Source organism: Phaenicophaeus curvirostris, chromosome 8, assembly GCF_032191515.1.
Source record: "Phaenicophaeus curvirostris isolate KB17595 chromosome 8, BPBGC_Pcur_1.0, whole genome shotgun sequence".
Taxonomy (NCBI): domain Eukaryota; kingdom Metazoa; phylum Chordata; class Aves; order Cuculiformes; family Cuculidae; genus Phaenicophaeus; species Phaenicophaeus curvirostris.
This window is the reverse complement of record NC_091399.1, coordinates 14187876-14206440: the sequence shown is the minus strand read 5'-3', so window position 1 is coordinate 14206440 and position 18565 is coordinate 14187876. Positions and strand designations below refer to the sequence as shown.

The 18565-nt window shown below is 47.0% G+C and overlaps 1 protein-coding gene across 3 annotated transcripts in view; it reads right to left on the bottom strand.

The window, feature by feature from the left end:
• The window catches only part of NR5A2 (nuclear receptor subfamily 5 group A member 2), a 92297-nt gene extending 75979 nt beyond the window's left edge, over positions 1-16318 (bottom strand). The window contains exons 1-5 of one of the 3 annotated variants that reach the window (XM_069862537.1): positions 16001-16318; positions 7192-7329; positions 5462-5580; positions 4032-4173; positions 641-1287 (exon numbers count right to left, since the gene is read on the bottom strand). In XM_069862537.1, the coding sequence (XP_069718638.1) occupies positions 641-1287; positions 4032-4173; positions 5462-5580; positions 7192-7329; positions 16001-16064 (1110 nt within the window). In that variant the 5' untranslated portion in view covers positions 16065-16318. Of the gene's footprint in view, positions 1-640; positions 1288-4031; positions 4174-5461; positions 5581-7191; positions 7698-7800; positions 7820-16000 lie in introns of those variants that run through there. The other 2 variants (XM_069862539.1, XM_069862538.1) reach the window with 2 other exon arrangements.
• Between the last annotated feature and the right edge of the window lie 2247 nt (positions 16319-18565).

Here is an 18565-nt window from a genome sequence, read left to right as displayed (position 1 = left end):
CTAGATGAAAGGAATCTCCCACCTATCAGTGGTGATGAGAACCAAAAGGAGTCCTTAAGGTATCTTCTGACTCCTTGCTTTCTGTCCTGTGGGTACCCTGCTTAAGATTCAGCCTTCCTAGTTAGCTACACATATGAGAATGCACAAAATAACACCCCAGTGAGAAAGTGAATATTCCAAATATGAACTTATATAAAGAGTGTACAGAGATGAACAGAAATGGTGTTCTTCCGTATGTTAAATAAGGTAATGAAATAATTACATAAATGAATGTAGAATAGTGTAGCAGGTGTGCTTACAACTCTGAATACAAGCCAGACAGCGAGCAGTACTGACAGTGAAGGAGTAAAATTGATGCGAGGCGCTATGGAGGTAAGTAACAGTTGTGATAAATAGTAAAATACAGAAGAGCTGAACAGAAACTTGAATCTCTTTGCTACGTCTAATTACAGGCTCAGGTGGAAGACAACTGCAAGTTTCTCCTCATAATAGCCTGCCTACTTGAAACCAAATAAATTAAGAATGGGATGCTTGGGGGAGGGGAAAAAATAAACCATACTTTCTTGCCTGAAGTACAACATTGTAACAAATGGTATTTTTTCTTGATTGAATGTTAATACAATGTAAGATTGTTACCTACCTTAAGTTCTCTAAAAAAGATGCTACTCCTAGCCCACTCGACAATGGAGAAGAGGGTTTGGTCAGCCATTTTACACATAAGCCCAAATGTGTTGAGCTTTTCGTGTTTGCTTCTGTTGGCTTGCTCTTGCTGCAGGTATGCCATGATCTTAGCTTGGACTTGCGGCTCATCTGGCTCACATTTCAAGAGTTCCAATATCAGATGTGGAATACTTGCTGGTGAGCTTGTTTGATAACTATCCATGTATGAGTAGCCCATTATTGACTCTGGTGAACTAGTGTAAGGGTCAGGGTACTCGGACTTGATAGCACGGCTTGGAAAATGGCCATAGGTTTGGTAACCTTGCAAACTGCCATGAGGCGGCATTGTCATACTAATCGGAGAGGTTACAAAGGGACTTCTGTCATAGTCTGTAGGAGGCAAGGCAGTATGGTTCAGAGGTAGGCCTTTGGAGGCAGAATGGATGTTCTGGATTGCAGATGATATTGTCAGGTCGGTTGGCATTGCTTGGATCACCTGAGTCATGGCTTCCAGTTTAAGTCCATTTGCTCGAATAAGAGCTTTCTTCTGCTGCTTCAGTGCCCTGTCTCTCTTGTACATTGGTCCAAACTTGTTTCGACCGCCACGCATTCGGTCAGCTCGCACAGCTGTCAGGGCAGAAGAGGAAGTAAATAAAAATTAAAACTTGGAATCAAGATTCTTTAATGAAACATACATTGGGGCAGAGAAGACATGTACAAGTGTAACACTCCCCCCCTTTTCTTTTCCCAAATTCAAAGTAGCACTTTTATACCTAAAGAAGAAGATTAATTTTGACTTAAGTGTCACTTTTTTCCTGGTAATTTAAATATCATGTGCATATACTACTAACATAGATGGACTTCTCTTTACATTGACTAGGACACAGGGACAAGTGCAATGTTTGGTTACAGGATTTTCACACCCGCTATAGGTTCACGTGGAGAACTCGGTGTATATTTGGGTTTATGTCAAGCTACTATGTCATTAAGAAACAAGGGCTGATGTCCAGAATTTGTCTGAGACATGTTCAGAGGACCACATTGCCTCATTATAATCATTCCATTACTGCCTTTCACCACAACAAAACATCTGAAACATAAATTGAGCAAATGTTCAGTAGCCACAAAGGCGATTAGGATTTTCTTGGCAAAAAGGAAATACTTCCTTTTGATGATTCTGTTCAGGCTGGTGTAGAACTTTAAGAGATTTCTAGTTAGCTGAACAGCTCTACAAAAATGTTTAGCTGCAGTTGGAAAGTGCAGAGGGAAATCTGTCTGTCAGCTTGCTGCCTTCCACACAGAAGGTGGAAGTGAAACAGAAACTACCGACACTGTTCTGGCTTATAATATCTCTGGAATTAGAAATAATTAAAACAAATCCACCTCAACAGCTGCCCTGGAAGTCATACTGGTGGTCTCTGTCACAGCAGTGTCTGTCACCATGGTATATATGTAACGGACTAGTGAGGAGATCTCACCAAGCCCACCTTGCCCAATGGCAATTAGATTGAAAGAGGAACCTTTGACAGCCTGGTGACATGTTGAGACTGCTGAGATTGCTGGAGGTTAAGTTCTTGAGCTTTTTATCCTAGGGATTAGTGGAACATTAAAAATTTATTATGAATGCTAGGTATGCATAATACTGTATGTTGTCATAAGGACTTTAACGTTTAATGATTTTTTTGTTCCACAGTAAAAACTAGACTTTATAAACTAGACTTTAAGGCTATATATATTGCTATCAGGGAAATACACAAATAAATGTCAAAAGTGTTAAAAATTATGGAAGCACGTGCTCTTCCAATTTTCTAAACAAAAGAAAAGAACTTGTATGGATGTGAGGATAAGGAAGCTGAAGTACATTTTCTAGAGTATCTTTAAAACTACAGGCACTTTGCTTAAATTTGTAGTAAAAATGCCACTGCTAGTATTGTTGTTGAATGTTGATTTTCAGCAAAATTCAGGAAATTAAAATAATTAAATTGCCATGCTGGTAAATGTAACTAACTTTAAATCTGTACATATAGTATCCTCCTAGGTATTCTACAATTAAAAACTGTAAGCCAAACTGGATTAGCAAATGCTTTTGTATAACTCCTATAGATATTAAGGTGAAATGCATGTAATCACAGAAAAGAAAACTTCATCCTATATCGTCAGTAGTTGAGAAGAGTTAAAAGTAGGAGTACAAAAGCATATTTTATCCTTATTCTTAGTGTCAGCAATGAGAAAAGGATTCCAAACATCCTTTTATTGTCCTATCTGAATTTGGAAAAACATGCAGTGATTCAGGATGCTTAGTGCAGTGTGTAAGTGCTAGTTCGGTCTTGTGGGCAAATGGAATAGTATTGAATCCATCAAATGGCAGAAGGCTGATTTTTCTGTTTATCTTCAGTTATATCAACAGCTTTCCTTTGCCAGACTCAGGTGATTGGGTCTTATCCTTTAGAGTTCCCATAATGGTTTACAGTTTTCCTCCTTGGCTTGATTTTTCCTTGTTATGCCTCTAGAATGAATGCCATTTCAGTATAATTGTAAGAATAAAGAATTTAGGAGCTTGTCCTTGGTCAAGCACAATGTCATTTGCAGCAAAATCTGAATTTCAATATTTTATATATCAAAGTTAGAATGAACTATGCATGATTCTCAAATTCAAGTCAATAGTAATTTTGCATTCGGTTATCTCAAAGGGTATTGTACACTCTTCATTGTTCTCTGAACATAACAAAGTGAAATGAATCAAAAAGTATACTTCAAAACGCCTTATTCTGTTTCATTTGTAATAGCATCTCAGGTGTAGCATCACAAAAATATAGGACACAACTTTAGAGATTATTTGGTTCCTTAATCTCAAAGGCAAATCAGTGTGAGAGAAACCCTTGGTTTATGTTTCTTTCTTTTCTGCATTATTGTCAGAAGAATAGAAATTTAAAAAAAAGCTCAACCTTAGATAACATACAAATGAAATCAAATCATTCTCCATAGCAATGACTAATTTTTTTCTAATCTGGCCACTTCTTACATACTTTATGTTTAATCTTAAGTCTTTTTCAGAAGCTGCAAAACTATTCTATCTATATCTGTTCATTCACAAACTCTAAAATACTGAAATACCAAATTATATACATATATGAAAAATGTACTATGATATGGTTTTGACTAGCTATTGGTGATTTACAGTTTGCTCATTAGATTTTTTTTAAAAAGTCATGATTTAGTTGAGCATTCAAAGTCACCATTTACTCTAATTTCAAAACCATGATAAATATGTAGCACTTAAAATAAAATAGTATGTAATAACATGTAATCCTATAATTTCAAAAATTAATCTATTGTATACATGACAATATCAGCTAGACTATAACTCTTACCTTCCAATTTCATTCCAACACTTAGACATTTTTGAAATCGACAGTAAGGGCATCGTTTTCTCTGTGTTTTGTCAATCTGGCAATTCTGATTTTCTATACATGTGTACCTTTTGTTATTCTGGACTGTTCGCTTAAAGAATCCCTGTATGACAGATACAAAAGTTAGCCTGTTTTGATTGTACAGCGTACTTCAGCATTTCACTTTATGGAAATCATTGTAACGTATTTTTCAGACACCACTCAAGCACTCATGAAGTTATATAGTTTACTTCAAATTACAGTGAGAGGCACTCACAAGAAAACCACCAGATTCCAGACGAGGTTTTCTAGTGCTAGTGCTATGTTTTATAGACTTGTGTCAAAGCTTGGTAGGACTGTGCCACCAAGACTGGTAGCAGAAATAGTGAGTCTCATCAGTTCCTTTTGTATTCTTTAATCATTGAAAAATTACTAAAGTCTTCTTTTGCAAGCCATATTACAAGAAAGAAGCAGGGACACTGTTGTGAAGCTAACAGAAATACAGAGTATCTCTGGCTATTGCATATCCCGGTGGTGCATGCTAGACACTTTATAAGTGCTTGTTGTTCGCTTCTCATTGATTATCTTCTAATGAAAGTATAATGTGTTAAGTCAGTTTTTCTGTGCAATTAAGTATTTCAAAATGCATTATTCTGGCAAAGGTGTTTACAGAACATTATTTAAATAACCATAAAGAACTTTAAAAATATTTTACATAACAAATTGGACATGTAATAAATTAATAAATAAATAAAGTATTAAAACCCCTTAGTATAATGGAACCATGCAGATACACTTATGTTCCAATATGATAAGTAGCATTTACCAATATTTTATTCTCAAAATTACTGAATAATCTGAAACAAATCATTAGTTTCTTGACTTTATATGTCAAGTGAGCTCTGACATTTCTAGTTTGTATGAAAGAAGTGCATGGTCATTATAGTCACTGAAATTTACATTGTATTACTGAGGGATGCAAACATGTCAAGAAAGCTGCATTAGATTTTGCAAAGCTCATCTATATTGAGGAAACTTCTCCCACTTTATCCTCCAGGCACAGGAACATTCTGAATGTTTACAAATCAACTCAAATCAATATTTAGGACAGTTAGGAACGAAAGTTGTTCCAGAACTACATCGCTTCACAACAACAAACTACTTAAAAGCAACAACAGAACTACAATGTAAAACAGTCCAAGTTGTTTCCACTTGTGCAGATGAGATCTCTCCAAGAGGCTTTTAAATCCTAAAGCCTTTTGGTGGTTATTTTTTTATGTGAATATAACAAGAAACTTATCAGAAATAAGCCAAATTATTACACAACTGTTTTCTGTAATTATCATTTGTTTCTGCTTTTATTGGAAACTTTTTGCTGCACTTTTATTTGTAGGAATCAATTAATACAGAACCTTGCAGCTTTCACAGGTGAGAAGTCCATAATGGTACCCGGACACTTTATCTCCACAGACTGGACACAGTTCCTCAAGGTCTTCATCATAAGAGTAATTCACCATTTTAAACTGAGACACTGGGGAAAGGAGAAATAGCACATTCAATTAGAATTTACGTGAATAACTCAAATTCTCTGCAACTGTTCTCATCTAGAGAGAAAGCTCACTTAGACACACTGGGAAAAAAACAAACAAAAAAGTTACACTTTTCTTCAACAGCAAATCTGCGTGATGCTTAGCAAGCGGAACGAGAACCGTCAGCTCCTCGCTTTTACATTCTGAATATTTATATTTACAGAGCGTCCTCAGCCATAGTCGTCAGTGTATGGAATCAAACTAAATTAATTCATTTAAACCCGAAAACGATCAGGGGAAAGCGTTAAAAAAAAGCAGAACGAAAAGATGAAGCGTCACTTGTGTATTTAAATGAACTCCGTTCGTTTCCTTTAAAGTTCTCTTTCAACACCAGCCTGCAAATATTTACTCAGCCTAAACTTGCGTCTTACAGCCCCAGCGCTTCTGCGCCGCTAAAGGCGAGGAGCTCACGTGTAGGAGCGGCCGCGACCCGGTGCCGGTGCCGGAGCCCGCGGGGGGAGCCGCTCCGCGCCCCTGGGGCCGGCAGCTCGGGCTCTGCCCGGCTGGACCCGCGCTGCGGGGCGGCCCCGAGTTGCTGCCGCTCGGGGGGCGGCGGGAGGGGTGGGGGGGGGGCGTGAAACGAGCCGAACGGAGGCACCGAGCGTGGCCGCTGGAGCCGGGCTCCCTCCGCTTATTCCCCTCAAGGAGCTCCGGCGCGCACCGCGGGGCCGGTTCCCTTCTCCCCCCGCGCTGAGAAGCGCCCCGAGCGCGGCGAGACGGGGCCGCTCCGCCGGTGACCCCGCGGCGGGCACGGCCGGGGCTCGCGGGGCGGACACGGGGCGGCGGCGGCGGAGGGACCGGCCACCCGCTCCGCTCCCGCGGCCCCGGGGACAGAGCTCCCCGCCCTCCTCGCAGGAAAAACCGAGCGGAAAGCGGGGGCTTTCCGAGCGCCCGCTCCCCGGCGCGGAGCCTCCTCCGCGGGCGAGGAAAGCGCCGGGCGGGCCGCCCCCCGCACCACCGGGCGACCCCCGCCCCTCCTTCCCGAAAGGCTCCCGGGAGGAGAGGGGATAATTTCGAAAGAGCGGCCGGGACGGGATCCTCCGCCCGGGCCCCCGGGGCAGGGACCCTCCCGTCCTGGGGCGGGGGCTCCGCCGCAGCGCACCGGGAACGGCCCCGTCCCGCCCCGGCTCGGGCATCCCGCCGCCTCCCCGGGACCCGCCGCCACCTGCGCGCACGGCGGGCAGAGCCCCGGGCTTCGGGACGGCGCACGGGGAGCTCGACGGGGTTGCGAGCGTAACGCCCCCCGACACCACCTTGCTGGCGGCTTTCCGAGGGGGACACCGGGCTCCCCCGGATTCCCGACCGGCGGAGCGTCTGCACCCCGGGGGAGGCTCCTGCCAGCCGGGAGCTCGACGGTCCCCCCGGCCGGGCTCCGCTGCCGCCCCGGTCCCCGGTGCCCCCGGAGGCTGCCCCGCGAGGGCAGGGGCTCGGCGGGCGGCTCGTAGGCAGCAGCCGCAAACTTTTTTGTCAGGACGAAGGAGCGATTTGCACGGGGGAGGGGAGCGGGGGCCGAGCGTGATCGGAGAGGGAGCGCCGCGCGTTCTCCCCCTTACCTTGCATGTTTTCCGGCATCTGCCCCTGTTCTCCATTCGACCGGACGAGTCCCAGGGCCTCCGTCTCCACTTTGGGCAGCATGACAAGGCGGCTGCGGGCCGGGCTGGGGGCTCCGTGTCCGTCCGCGGCACCGGCACCTGGACACGGCAGCACAGATTTAGCTAGAGCGAGGGGCGCTCGGCGGCCGCTGCCTCCTCCTCTTCCCTGTCTTTGCTCCACGCCAGCTCTTGCCCTGCTGCGGCGGGAGCGCCGAGCGGCCCCGGCCGCCGGGAAGCGCCGCCGGGCGCCCGCGGCTGACGGAGCCGCGGAGCAGCGGTCAGGCTGCGGGAGGAGGGGGCGGAGAGGAGGAGGAGGAAGACCGAGGGGTGCCGGGGAGGAAGGAGAAACCCCGGTTCCCCACAGCGGCTCCGCCCGGGGCTCAGCGCGGCGGCCGCCCGGCGCCCCGATCCATGCGGAGCGGCGCGGTGCACGGGAGCGCTCTGCCGCCGCTGGTGCTGCCGGACAGGGTTCCCACCCCCGTCCCCCTCCTCCCTCCCTTCCTCCTCCCTCCTCCTCCTCCTCCTCCCCCTCTTCCCCCCGCCGCAAGTGCGGAGGTGCCGAGCCGGGACCTCTAGCCCCGAGCCCGCGGGGAGGCGCTCCCAGAGCCCGGGGGCTGCGGGGGCTCCGGCGAAGAGGTTGGGGGGGGGGTCCCGGCACCGCCCTTGCAGCCAATAAGGCAGAGGCGGGACTCGCGGCTCCCCCTCGCACCCCCCGCCGGAGCGCCCCGCGGGCCCGGCGCTTCCCCCTGCCCCGCTGGGAAAGGGGCTGCGGCTCCCCGGGGGCGGCGGTTGGCGGCGGCCCCCCCTGCGCCCGCAGGGCCCCAGCCCGAGAAAAGCGAGCGAGAGCCGCTCCCGAGCTCATCGCCCCCGGCCCGGCTTTACGGGTCTCCGTCCCCTAAACTTGTTGCGAAATCTGCCGGTGCCGGACGCATCGTTTGGCGAAAGCCGATGCCCGGGCCCCGCACCGCCTGGGCAAGAGCCTCCCCGGCCCCCGGTGCGGCGAGCGGCGCTCGTTTCGGAGTTTTGCCCGCTGTCCCCTGCGGCCCGGGGCTCTGTGCCCGGCCCTGCTGTCCCCCCGCTGTACCCCCGCTGCCCCCCGCGGCCCCTCGCGGGCTTGGCCGGGGTAGGATGCGCGGTATTCGCACCTTCGAAAACATTCGAACCCCCCGCCCGAGGGCTCGCCTGCCCGGACCCCTCTGGCAGTTCAGTCTCCGTTGTGTATATTAAGAGCTGAAAATATTTGCCGGTGGAAATGACTTCCGATGGAGAGCAAGGCGCGGAACTGTCACCAGCGCAGGCTGTAACGTTTTCCATCGGTTGGGAGAGAGTTCGTGAAAAGTGACCCTCGCTGTAACGTGTTAAGTACTTGCGATGGTCTCCAGGTGACCTCGGTGGGACAAGCCCTCGGCGCCCAGAAAGCGGACTCGGCCGGGCTCTTCCCTAGCCCGTTTAAACTTTTCATGTCAATTCACTGGGAGAAGAAACCTGTGCTTAAGTTGGCGCAGACCCCGGGCCGATTCACCACCACCACCGGGGTAGAAAACGTCTCTTTTTTTTCCTTCACTGTGCAGTGTTTGATATTTTGGGGGTGAACCCAACGCGCAGAGAGGCCCCGACCTCTCGGGCTCCTTCCATTCTCCCCTTTTCCCCATTCTCCCTCGGGCGGGAGAGCGAGCGGGAGAACGCTTGATCTGAGCTATGACAACATGTTATTTCTCGGCACAATTTCAGAATTTAGCAGTTCCCCCGCGAGCGAGCTTGAGGACAGCAACGTGGCGAGCTGCGGGAGCGGCCGCTCGACGGCTGAGGACCTCCCCGCGGGAATTCCCTGGGCTCTGGGCGGCGGCAGCTCGGGCTGAGCCCCTCGGGGGGTTGTTCCCGGGTGCGTGACATGCGAGCAGCCCCTCTCGCACCGCCCTGCGCCGGGGGGAGGCGGGCCGGGGGTCCCGCTGTGGCCCGACGGGCGGTCCCGGGGCGCCTTTGCCCCCTCGCAGCTCTTCCCCGCGGGAGAAGCGCGGCGGGAGCGCGGCTCTGCGGCGGGAGGCTCGGGGCGCGCCGGCGGGGCCCGGGGTCCCACCGCCCGACGGGCTCCGCCGCTGCCGCCGCCCCCGGGAAGTTACCCCCTTCCCGGGCGAAAGCCGGGGAAGGGCACCCCGAGTCCCGGCCCGGGCGGGCGGAACCGGCCCCAGCGCAGCCCCGGAGCGCCGCCCGCCCCCCGACGGCCCCGGCCCGGCCTCCCCCGGCCCGCACACCCCTCGGGAACGGCCCCGGGCGCTTCGCTCCGGCTTGTCCCGCCGGGAAAGGGCCCGAGGCGCCTTCAAAGCGTTTATGGCGAAGCCGCTCGGGCAGCCGCCGCTGAGGATGCGCTGCGGAGCGGCTATTACCCATCCTTCCGAAGTAACAGTTTAGGGCAGTACCTGTTACAAATGATACCTGGCCCCTTGTGGCTACGTTTAATTTAACATGGAGTTCCAGCTCTCGCGATTGCCTTGAGCAACCTTAATTACCCTTTCTTCTAATCTCTTCTCCGTTCCTTACTAAGTTCTTCAAACTTTTTTTAAATGTGATTTCTCTCCTGAGTTTGCCTGCCTTGTTCTGACTTTGCCTGAAGGTCTTGATTGACGCGTGTAATTATAATTATAAAAGATGATGGCTCGGGGAGCCTCCAGCAGCCTTGATTAGTACAAGGAGCGAGACCTGGAATATTTTATTCTTCCCTATTTAAATGTATGTACATTTACATTAAAAAAACCACCGTCTAATTTTAAATAATACGAAGCTTCTTCTACCTCTTTGTTTTCAAGGTAGAGGTTTCTGCGTGATGATGTTTCAAGGCGAGCTCCAATTTCTTACAGCATCAAGGAGGCCACGGAACCTGGGCAAATTTCAAAGCCTTTTAGACATTTCTAACTCTGAGGGTCTGCTCGATGAGCAACAGATTGTTCCATTGTAGCTCTGTGTCGGGAAGTGTCCCGGAGAAGGTTTGATTTCTCTTTCTAGCAAGCAAACTCTACAAAAAGAGAAGCTTTTTTGGGGTGGGGGCTGTTCAAGACAAACTTCACAGATGCAAATGAAATAAGTGAATAGATGGAGGACTGAAACTTTCCTCCTGGGAAATCTAAATCTAAAGCCGATCAAAAAGACCGAGAGGGGAGTATTTCAGGAAGCGAGAAATCTCTTTCTTGTCCGGCTGAGCATCCCGGGCTGCCGGCAGCTCCGAGCCGCTGCGGGTCTCGCCCCGGGGAACCGGCGGCTGCAGGCGGGGGGCGGCGGGACCCTCTGCCTCCTCTCCCTTTTCCCTCCTCTCCCTTCTCCCTCTCCTCTAATGTCTTTCCTCCTCAGCTTTTTGTCATTAACAGATCGCTCCTACGGGACGAAGGGGAGAGCACCTCGAAACTTTCTAAATCCCGCAGCCAACAGGCTCCTCTCACCACTTTGTCGAGGAAATAGTGCTTTGAATTCCTAGGGATTCATTTGCGCGGAGGCTGTTAGTGCCCCCAACTCAGGCTTTAGAAAGTAAACTGTCCCCTCTAGAGAACAGGGGGGAAGCCTGAAACCACAAAAAATATGCTTTTTTTCTTCTTTTTTTTCTGGTTGATTTTTTTGTTTTAGTCTGCTGTTAGGGAAACAGCACTTCAGGCTGAAATACTTTCTGTATAAAACGCGCACGGCAGAGGATCGCTTTCCAAAGCCTTTTTTCTGCAGCGGATCATTCGCCGTTGCCTCACGGAGATACCCGTCCCGTGCTCCGAAACCGAGAACCGTTTCCAAACAGTCAGTTATTGACCGAGGAGCTATTTTTACGGCGCGGCCACGCTGCCCGCCGCCCGCTGGAACGCGCCGCTGCCCTGGGAACACCGGGAAGCGGCGAGAGGAGAAGCCGCGGGAGGCTCCGGGGGCCGGGGCGAGCCGGGCCGGGCTGCCATCGCTTTTCTGTTATCGCTAACCGGGGCGCTCTGCTGGGCGAACCGGGAGGAGTGGGAGGGCCGAGGCCGCGGGGAGGTGCGAGAGCCGAGAGCCCTTCGGGAGGCGGCGGGGGGGGGCGCCCGGGACCGGCCGCACCAGCCGCCAACCGCAGATTTTTTTCCCACGGCGGCCGCTACCCGTCAGGACACCGAGAATTCCAGTTTGCGAGCAGGACCTCCGCTTCCACAAGGAAAACGCCTTCTAATCCCTCCCTGCTCGGACCTGTTGCCGCTCCCGGTGCCGGCTGTGCCCCCCGACGCACCGGGGAGCGGAGCGGAGCCCCCCAGCCCCCGCCCCACACCGGCCAGCAGCCGCTTTAGAATCACAGAATCATAGAATAACCAGGTTGGAAGAGACCCAGCGGATCATCGAGTCCAACCATCCAACTTTCCCCATATCTGCTTGTACAGCTATTTAAAAAAGCTGGAGCTTGGCGTGGAAATAGAACTCCGGATACATTTGTAAATAAAGCGAGGCTCCTGTCAGGGCTGAGCTGCGGTCCCTGTATCATAAGAGATAATTGATTTCTATCCTGTACAGACAGCCTTAAAAATGAAATTTCTTTTGCTGAGGCAACTGACCTTGATCTGTTGGTGGGGGAAAAAAAAGATGTTTTAGGTCTGCTTCTTCTCTTCCCCCTCCCCCCCATAATGTTTTGAATCTTGGAAAACTTTATTTAAAAATAATTTAGTAGCTGATCTTTATAATGAAAAGAGTTTCAGCTCGTATATGTATCTCATATAAGATTTCTCCACTCATAAGCGTAAACTAAACCATGAGAAGATAAATTATAAACTAGGCATAGTTTGTGCTCAGAAATCTTGATAAGGATTGTGTACATATGCATATCTTTTCATTGTATATAAGAATGTATTAATAAATACTAATATGTAAGGTAGCATATCTAGGTCATAGATATAATGTACTCATGTAATATGTGAGTAAACTCCACACATAAATAATTATCTGACATGAGAAGTTGTAACCGTTTTCTCCACAGTGTGGCCAAACACAACTCCTGCTGCAGATAATTTTTTCTCTTCACCCTATATAAAGACAAGTTTGAGAGTTGACCTTTAAATTACCCACACGGATGAGTGGCTGGAGAGGCGTTTTGTCAGTATTGGAGATTTCCCTCTGGAGACCACAGGCATCATCAGTGTTACTTGGCCTCATGTATTCAAATATTTTAAATCAGGCTAACTGGAAAAATTTGGTGTAAATTTAAATACCACCCCTTTTATAGATAGCTCGTTTGCAGTATAACAACAGGAGAAGTATTTAATGGGAAGAAAATTGATAAAAGTAAAGGATAAAAGCAAAAGCTCACTGCTATAAATAAATCACCTATGGTGCATGTCTTGCAGTCCTCACACAGCCCAAAATGCTCACTCCTGTGGAAGCTTTGCCTGCAATCCCAACCCAAACTTTTACTGGTAATATTTGCCGCCTTTGTTAATAATATGAAATGTTATTACATATGTTTAATAGTGATAACACAGAAAAATAAACCTTGCCAAACAGAAGAACATTAGTTATAAAATTCTAAACTGCCTGAGGACATACATTACAATTAAGATGGCAGTGAGTATTATACAAGCTGAAAAATTTCACAGCAAGAAACTACAAATAGATTAGTTTTCGTCTTATATAACCATTTTCCAAGTTAATGAAATAGTTATTTCTATTAAATAATCATAGCTAATGCTTATAAAAATTGCATAGTGTCCCTGAGGACACTAAGACAAGAAGCTGATTAGAGGAAAAATAAAACTAGGGAAGTAGCTTTGTATTCCCCCAGAATATGGTAATAGAAAAAAATCATGGCAGTTTCATAAAAATTTTCATGGGCCTATAGAGTTTTCTTCATTTGGAAGTTAGGATGTACTAAGATTTCATGAATTCCAGCTGCCTCTTTTGCTATATGACTATAAATCTAAAAGCAGACATCAACAATGGATGGTGCCCACCCACACTCTGTGTCCAGGCTTGCTGTGTTTGCTCTCCAAGGGATAGATTCACTACCATTTAAATCTGTGGAGTCTGATTTGTACTGGTGGGAGCAGGAGGAGGCCTTCCTTGCTGTAGGTCATTCATGCCGTGGCACATCACTGATTTGTACCAAAACCTAACATATTGCCAGAGGGGAGAATGCCCTGGGTGCCCTGACAAGGGCACCTCTCAGCCACTCCCATGGAAAGCAGGAAGCCCTCCTGGCTTGAGAAGATGGAGGGTGGAGGGCTACGGAGGCCATGACAGAGACACCTTCACAAACCCACTTGCTCTGCCTCTGGTTTTAAGCGAAAAGCCAAGGAGGTGCTGTGAAGAACCCCACCAAAGTGAAAGTTCAGGGATGGGATTTACTCTTAACAGCTCTTGGCTCTGCTGCTGATTGTACTTGCACCCTGCGAGGACAGCTTTTTCTTCCAAAGAATCACTCTCCAAAAGCAAATAAAACTTCTTCCTATTTGGTTCCCCCACCTCCAAGCAGAGGCCCGTAGGGTGGTGCCGGTTACATTTAACCCTTACAGGTACATGGTGACCAGCTTACAGTGCTGGGCTCTGATTATGCAGTGTCATGCAAGGGCAGAATCCTCTCCCGACCCAAAACACCCAGGATTTCGGACAATTTCACAGGATTTAGATCCGTTTTTTTCCGGGTCATGCTTTGCACATCTGTCCTGGTATGTCTGTGAAACAACACATGCGTGAGTGCGTTCGGGAGGTACAATAACAACAGTGCTCTGCCAACTTATGTCTTCCACCAACATGTTTCTCATATCCACATTTTAGGGAACCTGGATCTACCAGTCTTTTGGAAGTCAAGAAAATGGCGCTTAGGAAGCCTGAATGTGACAAATAGCTAGTGTCTTATTTTCCCTTCTCCTTGGCCTTTCACACTGAGAAACCTTATCTGAGATGTATTATTATTTTACTATTTCATGCTGAAGGCTGAGGAGAGAGGACCAGAGGCTCTTCCAGCATCTTTTCCTCCTTGGCAGCCAGAAAGACCAAAAGTCAGACCAAGGCCCAACAGAGCAAGGCCCAGCTATGAGGATGGACTCACATCCCTTTTCCATGTGTTTCTGGAGGCAGAGCTGTGTGAAGGAGCACCCCATACCCGTAGAGAAGCACCAGAGGGTCTCTGGCTTTGAATTCTCTGTGGCTTTGCTGGGATGAGCCCTCCTGGCCAAGTTCCTCTCTCCTGTGGAAGCTTTTCCTGCATCATTGCTGGCCAAAATCACAACCCAAACTTTTACTGATAATATTTCTACTGATATTACTGATATTTACTGATAATATCTTAATATATCTTAATATTACTGATAATATATTACTGATATTACTGATATTTACTGATAATACTTTTACTGAGCCCTCCTGGCCTGTTCCTGGTCACAGCTGTGTCCGACAGCCTGGATCCACCCTCTGCCTTCTGGCTTTTGCAGACAGGGTGTCCTGATGGTACTGCTGAAGGGTCCACGTCACTCCTTCCAAGGACAGACATCAGGAGCCCATCATAGTGTGGGGCTGGCACCAGGCACAGCCCTCCAGAAGAGCCCATGGGGAATTACTCCATTTACAGCCAAGCAATCCTTCATGCAGTGCTGGGCATAGTTCTTGTATGGGAGGTGTAGGGCAGGTGAAGAGGGTGAGGGAGGAGCCCCTGGGGTCCTGGGAAACAGCCAGGTCTGAGGTGGGAGCCCTTCCTGTGGGTATCCTTTCCTTCCCTATGAGAAGCAGCACCTCCACCCAGGACATCACGATCAAGTTTCAGCTGTGTTTGAGTCTATTTCCTGCAGCTGTTGCTGCACCCTTCATCCCCACCGCCCCAGACCCTCCCTTGATGACGAGGTGCCCATATCACATTCAACATCAGGGCAAGAACCTCCCCTACCATGTGATGATGCACTCTGGGGGCAAGAGGAGGAAAGAGAGCCAAAGCTCTCTTCTCTCATCCTTGTCATAAACTGCTGAGCCGAGACACAGCTTTGCGAAACCCCAAGCTGTGGAACCTGCGGTGCTTCTGGGCTGACTTGCAAGGAGCTTTCCTGCCAAAGAAAAGGCAGCTTGCTCCTAGTCTCTGGTGAGAGGCAGAATGACCAGAGATTGGAATTTTGAGGAGAGGGCAGGGAGGAGGTAGGGGGAGATCACAGCCAGTGGGCAGCTGGGCATGCAATGCCCCTTGTGCCTGCAAGCCAGAACAAGCTGTGCCTGCTGGCTTTCTGATGGGGAGCAGGTGCTGTTTCCATATGCTACCAAAAATATTTACTTCTTTGCTTCTCTGAAGTCTTAACTAGCTTTTTTTTATCCAGCTCACCCCCACTGAATGACAATATATCTGCATTTTAGCTACAGAAAAGAATCTGCATTTGACATGTATTACAAAGGAGGACCTGAAAACATTCCTGAGGTTTTCTTTAACAAGAATATTCAAGCTAGACGTAATTTAAATCTATTTTTGCAACTGTTTATACATGCACACGCACACACACACACAATTTGACAGTTATTAGCAAATGTAACCGATAAAGATACATAGATTAATATAATTAATCATCCAATTATATATTTGATAATCACATCTCTGAAGAAAAGTGTTGTTTACTGAATCAACGGTTGTTTTCTTACATTTTAACTTTGTATTATAAAGTTGTTGGGTTTTTTTGTCTAAATACACATGAAAATTAGTCAGTTTTGTTGGCTTGGCTAATTGTAACAATTTTTTTTTTCAGTTTGGACAGCATCAACTATAATATATTTTTTTCAGAGTCTTCAAAATGGTTAGAAAACTGTTACTTACCAACTGATGTAAGTCCATGTTTTATAGATTCTTGTATGATGGCTGTATGGGAACCAGAAGACATTATTAGGTGTAAGTATACAGCACCCTTGGGTGCAAGGTGTACAGCATTGAGTACAGAAGAGGTGCAGCTTGTAAACTTTTCTGGCCTTGAGACCCAGCTATAATAACCTTCAGTGAAAGTCGGCGTGATGAACAACAACAAAAAAAATTATCCAAGAATTCAGAAAGTAACAAGCATGTCTTTGAATGGACTCTGTACTCTTTCCAGCATTAGTGACCTGCTGTAAACCATGTATCCCATTTCATGATACTCTCTAATCAGAAGAATTGGAACTTGTGATAGGTTTGGCACCATCACGTGATTTTGTACAGCTTGATAAGAGGGCCCTGTTATAAAGTGACAGCAAAAGAGATAAGAACTCTTGGCAGATAATGACAGAGAAATGATTAACCTAGAGTGGAGAGGTGCTGTGAAGCCCAGAGAGTGGTAGGTTGTAAAGTTGTGGGGTCATAAGATCGTACTGAGTGGATGAAAAGCCATACCAATGCAAGTGTAATGACTATAAACTCAGACTTGTGACCTGTCTTCTTGATGTCCTCACCTCTTTGCACAGTGGAGAGCAAGCATGGTGTTTTTTGGCTTCTGTAAACAGTCTTTGGAAGGCAAAACAAGCAAGTATGAATTCCTTACAGAAAGCTTCTGAATGAGCTTGGGACTCTACACCCTGAGTAGCAGGACCGGCATATCTGTGGTGGTGATTTGTCAGACAAAACATTTTATTGCCCCCGTCCACAGGCTGGAGACTAGCTCCAGGTTGTAGCTGTTTAGTTGAAAGCGTACACTGTTTTCTCAGTAAAGAGCTTTGCAGCATGGTTAAACATTGATGTCCTAGGATTATGATACATAGACAGCATTGCACTTACTTTTAAGGCTGCGAGGTACAATACCTGTGCACAGCATGTCAAACAGCTGTCAAGTGTTTTGCTGTACAGAATATTTGGTGATTTTTCAGCTCAGCCATAAGTGGGTGAGGTTCTGCTTTCACACCCGCCAGAGGGAACGCAGAGGCACACTGGCTCCCTGGGTGACGCCGTGCCGCGCTTCCTGCAGCCTGAGCACAGCGTGGCTTCTCTTTGCATGGCAGTGCCACCGGCAGCCTTTGCAGCTCTAGCCCAGTAGATTGAGTCTGCATACACTTCGTGACATCAGAGTCAAGCCTGAATAATCAGATGATATTTGATATTTCAAGTCTCTTGAAAAATAGAAGTTATTCCACTGTGGGCTAGATCTGAAGCCTCTTGAAGTCAGCAGGAGTTTTTTTTCTCTTTAAATTTACAGAGGGCTGTAAAGCAGCATATACTTTTATATACTTTGTCATCATGGTTGACTGTGATGACAAAGTGGCAGACAGGTTAATTCATGCTCAAACTGAACTACTTTTCAGGCTTCTCCTGAACAGAATGAGAGCTAGAGAACAGGTCTGAAAATGAAGTAGATGTGGCGAACTGTGCAGTGACTTGGGCCTTACGGCCAAGAATCCCAAACTATCACTTGGTCTGTGCCCTCTTAGCAAGGATGGAAGACTGTAGAAGGAAGGCCTGATTTTTCAAATCCTTATTAAACAGCTGCCTGTGCATTTTAGAAGCTTTATTTACGGTTCTAGAGTGTATAAATCAGACACTTTTTCACCCAGTTTATAAGTTGCAGTCATAAATACTCATTTTGTCTATGGTACATGCAGCTACTGAAATAATACAGATTTGTCCATGAAAAACTTCCAGAAATCAGGTTTCTCTTCCTCTTTTCTAACACTTACAATAATACTTATAAAGGGAGCAAACTATACCAAGCTACCTCACAACAATGCTGTGAATTGTGTCTTGCAATGTGTATGAAATGATTTAAAAAGGAAAACATGTTATGTCAATGTATCTCCCTATTTATTGCAGGAAAAAAAATTATTTTACAAATCTGTTTAAGCAGATACTATGAGTGTGTTTTCAGGGTCACTGATATTTTTTATTTGTTTAGACTGAGTGAAAGCTGAAACCCAGGTTTTACAACAGATTTCATATAAACCTGAAGAATTTGATTATCTGTCTGTTCTAATTCATTTGGTCATTAAATAGATTTTCAATTCTAATAATAAAAAATGAAAACAGTAGTTTATTCCATCAGAAAAAGTATGTTTTTGGGGACAGGATAAAATAAATGAGAGATGCTGCAAATGATAGTGTGGTTAAAAACTTTCTACTGTGTCATAACAGACATTGCTGGAGCACTGTTGGCCCATATACAAGAGTTTCTATAAAGGAATCTGCTGTGTGTGGGGGAGAGAGATATTAAATCATTGGAAATATAAAAAAACTTCATGCTTTTGGCTTCAAATGCTGCCATTCCTTCCCTTTTTTTGCATTAGTATCAAATGTCAAGGTCACTGAAAAATGTTCTTTTTTTTCCTTTTTGATACTTTGTCTCCATGGATAAAGGAATGTATGCCAGGTGCGTAACCAGACAGACTTTCTTTGCCTTTCTTTATACCTAGTCCAGTGGGGGAAAAG